The 7,960-nt window shown below is 36.4% G+C and overlaps 1 protein-coding gene across 1 annotated transcript; it reads right to left on the bottom strand.

Moving 5' to 3' along the window:
- Window positions 1–90: 90 nt before the first annotated feature.
- Window positions 91–1,059, bottom strand: LOC132038509 (uncharacterized). The gene is made up of 2 exons (XM_059429165.1): window positions 994–1,059; window positions 91–474 (listed from the first exon to the last, which is right to left on the bottom strand). Exons 1-2 carry the CDS (start codon window positions 1,057–1,059, stop codon window positions 91–93), a joined length of 450 nt encoding a protein of 149 aa, XP_059285148.1.
- Between the last annotated feature and the right edge of the window lie 6,901 nt (window positions 1,060–7,960).

Below are 7,960 nucleotides of genomic sequence, written 5' to 3'. Positions count from 1 at the left end.
CCCTCAAGGGTGTTTAAGATGAGGGAATATATTTATCAATCGCCTGATCACGAGCAATAACAAAATGCGAGGAAACATGAACTTACCCACTTATACCAACACATCATCTACAACCCAAACTGGCCTCTTGATGGATCTATCCGCCATTTGTAATTGCATAAAAGTCGGTCTAGGTATTCCTAATCCGGATTGCTTGTAAATAACAAGAGGCATTAGATTGATACTCGCCCCATTATCACACAAAGCACAAGCGACAGCATGATGTGCAATATTAAACGGAATAGTAAATGCCCCTGGATCTCCCTTTTTTTGAACTATGGTGGAAGCAATAATCGAACTCACGTGATGAGTTAGATTCACTGTCTCATGTTGAATAGACCTCTTCTTTGTAAGAAGGTCTTTCACGAACTTAGCAAATTCGGGCATCTCTTTTACAGCATCTAAGAATGAAAAATTCACCGTTAACTGCTTCAACTGATCATAGAGCTTTTGACACTTAGCATCATCATTCTTCTTTTCCAAGCTTTAAGGAAATGAAGGTTTTGCTTTGTACGTACGTCGAGTGAAGAACTCCTTTATATAAATGCATTTCCTAGTATCGGCAAAGAACATGTGGAATATCAACAACTTTTCTTTCACGAACCTCATCATCCATAATAGGCACATTAGACTGCACCTTTTTTTTTCATTAACCGAATCTAGATTAACCACCTTCTTGTCAGCACTTTAAAATTTTTTACCGCTTCTCGTGCTAATAGAAAAAGTACGCTCCATACCACCACCTCTATTCTTAGGGTTTGGAATAGTATCACTAGCAAGTCCTTCTTTTTCTTGCAGGATACTGCCCTCTAGAAAGATCACGCATCTACCGTTCAAGGTTTTAAATAGCCGCTGAGTGAGAAACCACTATCTCTGACAGCCCAGATAATGTCTTTCCAGTATTCGTCTGACTTGCCAACACTTTTTCAAGTATTGACTCCAACCTCGAACTACCTTGATCATTAGATTGCCCATTTGGTGGAATGTAAAGGTTGGAACTTCTGTTTTCGAAGTTACCATTATTGTTGTTGTATCTACCTTGGTTCGGTCTACCATAGTTGTTATTGTAGTTCCCTTGATTGTTGTTTTATACACCTTATCCATGTGAAGGTCTCCAGTATCTCTAAATTGGTCCAGGAATATCCCCTTTTGCTATGTAGTCTGCATAGTGAACGTTCTCAACTGGCGGAGGGGGACCCTCTTGGACTTGGTACATTCCAGGTGGCATGCCTGAGATATCTTCACACATGTTCACCTTCTTCGCTTCCCTCTCATCAAACCTCTTCGTCAGTAAAGAGATATTAGTGGCTAGTTGTGCCAATGTCTGTTGTGTCTCCTGGCTATCCTTCACAATATTTTGGATCAATGGTGTCCCAAGTGACAAACTATCAGAATTACTTGAATGCCATGCTTGACTGTGCATAGTCAATCAATTAAGTATATCAGTAATATTAGCATAGGACTTATTAATGAAACACCCGCCAGCAACATTATTGGCTATTGCTTGGGTCATAGGGTCCAACCCTACGAGAACTTCTCAAAATAATATCTCTGAAACCATGGTTTGGACTCTATCCAAATACCTTTTCCTATCTTCCCAAGCTTCGCAAAGTTGCTCACCATGCGTTGTTTGAACTCGTAACCGATCACGAATCTCGACCATTTTACTCGGGGGTACCACTTTCCGAGAAACACTTTGACCATCTCTTCCCGTACCGCAATAGAGTTTCAAAAATTTTCAGAACTATTTTCTATCTCCGCTAATGAATATTTGAAGAGTTTGAGCCGAACAGCCGAGGCACGCCCTTTGGATATGATGAGAACATACCTCCAAAAAGTTTGTTATATCGTGAAGATCATCATCGCACGTCCGAAAGTATCCCTCTTGTTTGAGCATATGATAGTAATCTGTCAAACTTAATAAGATGTTAGCCATCACCTAGGAAAATGAACTATTGCCGATGCAAAGTCTTCATCCATATCTGACTCATCACCAAAAACGTTCTCGACTGGGAGTGCGTCGTCTGCCATGATCACCGTCGATGCACATTCGACAGACAAGAGAGAAGTATCAGACCGTCGATTTACACCGTCAGCATGATCAACAGTCATCGTTGTACATTTACGGTTGAAGTTCTGCAGCTTGAAATTTGTCATCAGATTGTCATTATGCACTGTCAACATGTCGACGACCGTCAAAGTGCCAAGGCAGCTCGTCGACTTGCAAGCCGACCTGGAACTGGATTGGGATTAAATTATTTCGAATTTGACTTGTATAAATACCTGATGAGGTTTGATTTTTTAGATATCTGGAGTTTATGCAGTCTTCAATCTTTTATTGTTTCTTTGTTGCCATGAGTAGCTAAACACATTTACTAAGATTATGAACCCAAGGATGGATGTTTTGTGATTGGGGATTGTAATTGATATACGCATAATGGATTGTTAGGGTTTATTTGTTCTTCATTTTAATCATATAGTTAGTGGTTGCAAACATTAGCTAACGCCATAAACTTTGGTTTATTTGGGAAGATAACTAGGGTTGGGTAAGAACAAATAACAAGAACTCAAGGCTTTAAACCTTGTTTAACAAATTCGGCAGAATACGAGGAATTTACTTGGCTTAATTAACCGTTCATCATGCATAATTTCTTATCTTTGGGAAAAGCATAGAAAAAATAATATTTTCTTATTGGGAAATAGTCTAGATTCACATAGAGTTTAAGTGAACTCATACAATGATCCATTAGAAGTATATCAAGATCAAGACCAATGATCATACACTTTATCTGACGGAAATACAACCTTGGTTCTTTTTACCCATATTTTTACAACTCTATTACTAGTCACTCTAAATTAGTCCACAAACCAAAACTTTTATAAAACTCTTTTTTCTGGAATACACCAGGACCGCAAGTTTAGTATAATACTCATTTAGTAAACTTTTCACACTGTATTCTCTGTAGGATTCGACCCCAACCTTGTTGGGTTACTATATTTGACATCGTCCGCTTCACGCTAATAAAAGGTGTAATTTGAGCTTATCATAGAGGTCATCTTGGTAGGAGTCACCATCATCAGTTCAGTAGACCCATTTATGCAACCATGCCGGTATCCGTGGGTGGTCCTTGAGTACACATGTTTTTCTGTACTCACTCTACACTTGATGCATTTTTTCTGTTTGCAGGTTCTATTCCGAGTTCTAGTAGTGAACGAGTCATTGATGATCGTTGGGGCATACCTTTTGTAGTTATCAGGTTGTGCTGTTAGCTGTTCCGTGGCACTAGACTCTATATCTATCTTACTTTTTGTTCCTCGCTTTTCGGACGACAAACTTCTCACACTTCGTACCTCGTATCTAGTAGCTCTTGTACCTATGACTCCAGGTTTTGGAAGGTATATGACTTAGATTTCCGCATTTTATGAGTTATGAGACCTTATTATTGACTTATGAGTTATTCTTATTTTATTTCTGATTTTATGATTGTTGAAAGACTTTGGCTTTTACTTGAGTTCGCCTACGAGTTAGGGTAGGTGCTTTCACGGCCACTTTGGGGCTTTGGGTTGTGACATTCTATCTCTGTCGCTGTCAGGATCCGCACTTTCAAGAGCTTTTTTCCCAGCATTATCAAGCCTTTATCATTCTTACCATCAATATAACCTTCAGCTTTAAATCCCGCTAAATTTAATGGGGAACTTAAAGGCATTAAATTGATTGAGAATAATCTCACGTTCATCAGCCAAGAGCTTATCATAGCAGGCATCAACATCATTCCTAAAACACATAAACAAGACGCATCCTAGTTATAACAACGCGCTTCTTGGGTTCTTTCTCCAATGTGGGTGCTGAAATAGCGGTGGACGAAAATTCTCCAGTAAACCACCAACATCATTATATAGTGTATAAACATTATACAACAATGTATAAGGAATGTGTGTATGTGTGTGTGAATGTGTATATATATATTCACACACTGTGTATATATACATTCACACACACACACACATTGTTATACGATGTATAGCTAATGTATCTATATTGTATAAATAGTGTATAACCATATATATATATATATATTGTATAATTATGTATAGCAGTGTAGATACACCTATGATCCACATATATATTACAAAAATACAACACCTTCATTTTAACACCATAATCACCACATGCACAAAAGAAAGAATAAGAAGAAGATACAAGAAGACCATTAGTTTGCTATTGGGCCTTTTCAATTTCAGAGTTGAAAGCTCTTTCTCTTTGAGATGGAGTTTACAAAATATTTGTCCAGCTAATCTTTTTTATTTGAATTAAAAGACCTTGAATCTGGATGTTTTATCCAAACAATGAGGAGAAAAATGAAAAAAAGAAAGGAAAGAGGGAGATATGGAAAGATAGAGAAAGAAACATAGAGAGAAGGGAGATAGAGACATTTGCAAAGGAGAATAAAGAAATGAGAGAGGGTTGACAAAAAAAGTGAATTGAGAACTGAAGACAAAGTCACATGCGAGAGAGAAAAAGAGAGCGGGGACAGAATTTAAGAAAAAAAGGGACTAATGTTAGGTTGACTGAATCTGCAACAATTGGGCCAATTTTAGTATACTAAATGGCCTAGTGGTCTTATCCCGTAACAAAGTGATACTTAGGTTAAAATTGGTGAGTTAGATGGCGGAATGGACATGGCCTCTCTTTTCGTTAACAAGACAGGATAGATTTTGACCCAACAACAAATATTTTGTATAAATTGTTTAAAAATATTGGCTCATTTCAACTATTTCATTTCAATTTAGAAAAAATGTGTTTGAAAGGCTCATGTTACTATTTTAGATTACTTTCATGAATTAATTAACTTAATGGAGGGATACCAATCTGAAGCTTTTATTAGGACTTTTAAAACCCATTTGACTACTCGACTAATATAATTGAATCGCTAGCCACATATATAAAAAATATATATTAATATGTATAATATATGTACATTATATATTATATACAAAAGAGGCATTTACCGATTTGGTGGGCAGCTATAAAATCTCTTTGTTTTATTGGTTGGTACTTGTTTAAGTACTTTATTTTTGTATGTTGTGATTAATAAGTAGAATAACAAACTAAGCATGACTTCATGCCTTTCTTTATGTTTAATAGCCCATCTTAAATAGGCAAAACACTCAGTGCCTCCTAGACCACGAGTTATTGGAAGAAAGTATAGGTATCTCAAAAGGGAGAGCGTCCCTCATTGAAGAGCTTCTTTTTCTAATGGGCTAGTAAAGAGCAAGAAAGAAATAGGGTTCATACCCACATAAGAGTTGGCCAAAAGGACAAATGGGTCAATTCTCCTTCCCCCCTCTCCCCAACCCCGGTGCGTTAGATAAACATGAGGTGTGATTCAAGTCGCACTTTTTTTTTTGTCTACTTAATATCTATTATTTTATCTTATCTTATTCTAAAATGGTCACAACTATGGCAGCTGGTTGTCTAATAGAGACTCTCAACTGTGGATAGACTATAGAAGATTGGTATTTAAGTGCCTATGTGCTTTTTGTAGAAGCTGTGTGAAAACTTTCACTCACATGTTCTTTGATTGTCCACTCACTGATACTATTTGATGCAAACTACTTCGATGGCTAGGCTACACCACTGTTGGTATTTGGGCAGAGGAATTAGAGTGGATGTGTAAGCTGGCAAAGAGAAAGATTAGTAGTGCCTCTATCACAAGCTGTGTCTTTGCCATGGTGATTTACTGCATTTGATGCGAAAGAACTCCCTAAAATTTAAGAGGAGCAATTTTGATGCTGCAAATATTTAAAAAAAAAAAAAAAAAAAGAAAAAAAAGTAAATATACTAGAAAGTAAGGGGTTCAACACATAGTCTATATACATAAAAATTTCTTTTTACATATTTACACAGTGTAATTTTACGGCAAAGGGGTGTCAACTGACACCCTGCATGTGGCTCCGCTACAATACATATACATATCAGAGGATGAGCTGTGGGTAGCTGCAATCAATATTGCACACCCTCAACTATTTTCTTAGTGTTAGCTCATTTGTTTTCTACTTCTATGCTTCTAAATGTAAAGAGTTATAGATAGGATTTTGTTCTTTATGTTATTAGCCAGGCTCCTGATGTAATTTTTTCCTTAGATGTAAGAGGCTGTCTCTGCTTGGTTTTATAACAATTACTTTTCTTATTAATAGAATGATCTGTTGAATAATAAAATGGTCAAAAACTAATGGGTTTCAATTTAATTCTTTTAACTAGCTAGTAAGCTAGTCGGGGAGGATAAAATGTATGCAGATCTTACCTCTACCTTGTGAGATACTTTTTAATATACTAGCCATTTGATATTAATTCCTAGTACAATAGCCGTTAACTTTTTGTTTCTCTAATACCTATATAAACATGATTCTTTGGAGAGCTGTATCTCTTCTACTGGTTATTTTTCTTCTAGAATTTGTTGTTTTTGCTCCTAATTTTTAATTAAAAGAGCTTGTTGAATCTTAGAGTTTATGCTTCATTGTATGGATGGAATATCTTTAAGGACAATGTCTTTGACACGTCTTAAGCTCGTTTTTGTTCTCCATAATTTTCTAACATAAGAATGGGATGCGTAGGCAATATTAAACATGTTTTACGCTTTACATGAGAAGCGCCTTAAGTAAATAACATAATCAGGATTCAGTTGTTGGAAATGATAGAGCATGCTCATCGGATATCTTGAGCAATCTTCCCGGAATACGTAGACGGGTTCCAAAGGTGTATCCAATTCATAGTGGGTAGCAGAGGCGGATCTAGGAATTTTATAACACAGATGCACCACTCTAAATGGATGGGAAAAGTACTAAGTGAGAATTAATTCTTGTTCCTTTAGGTAAATAACTCAACTTTCAACTAAGTGCACCATTTATTCTTTTTGAAGAATGAGCGTCATCAGTTAATATCATATCAATTCTAAAAATGTATATTTGGACAAAATATCTAATTTGGCGAAGAAACCATGAGTCCACGAGTACCATAAATTAACCTATAATATCACACCCGGTGGCCAGTGATCCTTTTAGGCCTAGGAAACATAGCCTCCCCATAATTCATTAATCTTGTGTCTTTTGTAATTCTTTTTAAACTTATTAATTGTACTTGTATTATTATATGGGGCAACTAAGCATTTATTCAAATTTTATTAGGTAGTTTTGTCCTGCAAATTATATAATGCTGTCTTTTATTTAAATATCATACTCAAAATCTTTATTATATGAAGACTTTCTTATCGTCCAATTTAAAATTTTCTCTTCTTGTTTTATTGCTTCCCCACTAGCCTCGCTCAAACGTTGCGATAATTGGCCAGAGTGACCCCCTACTGTCGAAGGGTTCAAAATATTAAAAAGAAATGCTTGTCTAGCGTTCTAAGGGGTTTCAACATCTACTATATATATATATAAAAAATAAAAAAAAATTAAATTGTAAAAACAGTATTTTTTTCCGCCGAGGGGGTTCGGATGAACACCCTCGGCTCTATGTGGCTCCACCACTGAGAACAAGTAACTACTAAGTAATAACTTAAGGGTGTGTTCGTACAGAGGAAAAAAAAATCCGGATAATATTTTTCAATTTTCTCATGTTCGTTTGGTCAAAATTTTTTGAAAACATTTTCTTTACGAAAACAAGTTCCTTAAAAATGGAAAAAATGACTTCCTTAATCAAAGTAAGGAAAACAAGTCCACAAGTGGCATTTCACCAACCATCCTACCACCACCCAACCCACCCCTAACCACCAAACCCAACCACTCCCACAACCCCTCGCCACCCCCCGCCAACCAACCCTCCATTTTTAAAAATAAAAAAAAGTTCTTAATTTTTATTTTTGGTTTTCTACTCCACCCCACCACCACTCTCCCCAACACCATACCACCCCCTCCAAAT

Source organism: Lycium ferocissimum, chromosome 11 (genome assembly GCF_029784015.1).
Source record: "Lycium ferocissimum isolate CSIRO_LF1 chromosome 11, AGI_CSIRO_Lferr_CH_V1, whole genome shotgun sequence".
Classification (NCBI taxonomy): Eukaryota; Viridiplantae; Streptophyta; class Magnoliopsida; order Solanales; family Solanaceae; genus Lycium; species Lycium ferocissimum.
The sequence above is the reverse complement of the archived record's forward strand: the minus strand, read 5'-3'. Positions and strand labels throughout refer to the sequence as shown.

Excerpts from the sequence above, each read along its gene's own strand:
- LOC132038509 (XM_059429165.1), bottom strand. The coding sequence starts at position 1,059 with ATGGTAACTTCGAAAACAGAAGTTCCAACCTTTACATTCCACCAAATG. Across the intron at positions 475-993 it reads TGGGCAATCTAATGATCAAG|TTGAAGCAGTTAACGGTGAA; the intron begins GTAGTTCGAGGT and ends CTCTATGATCAG.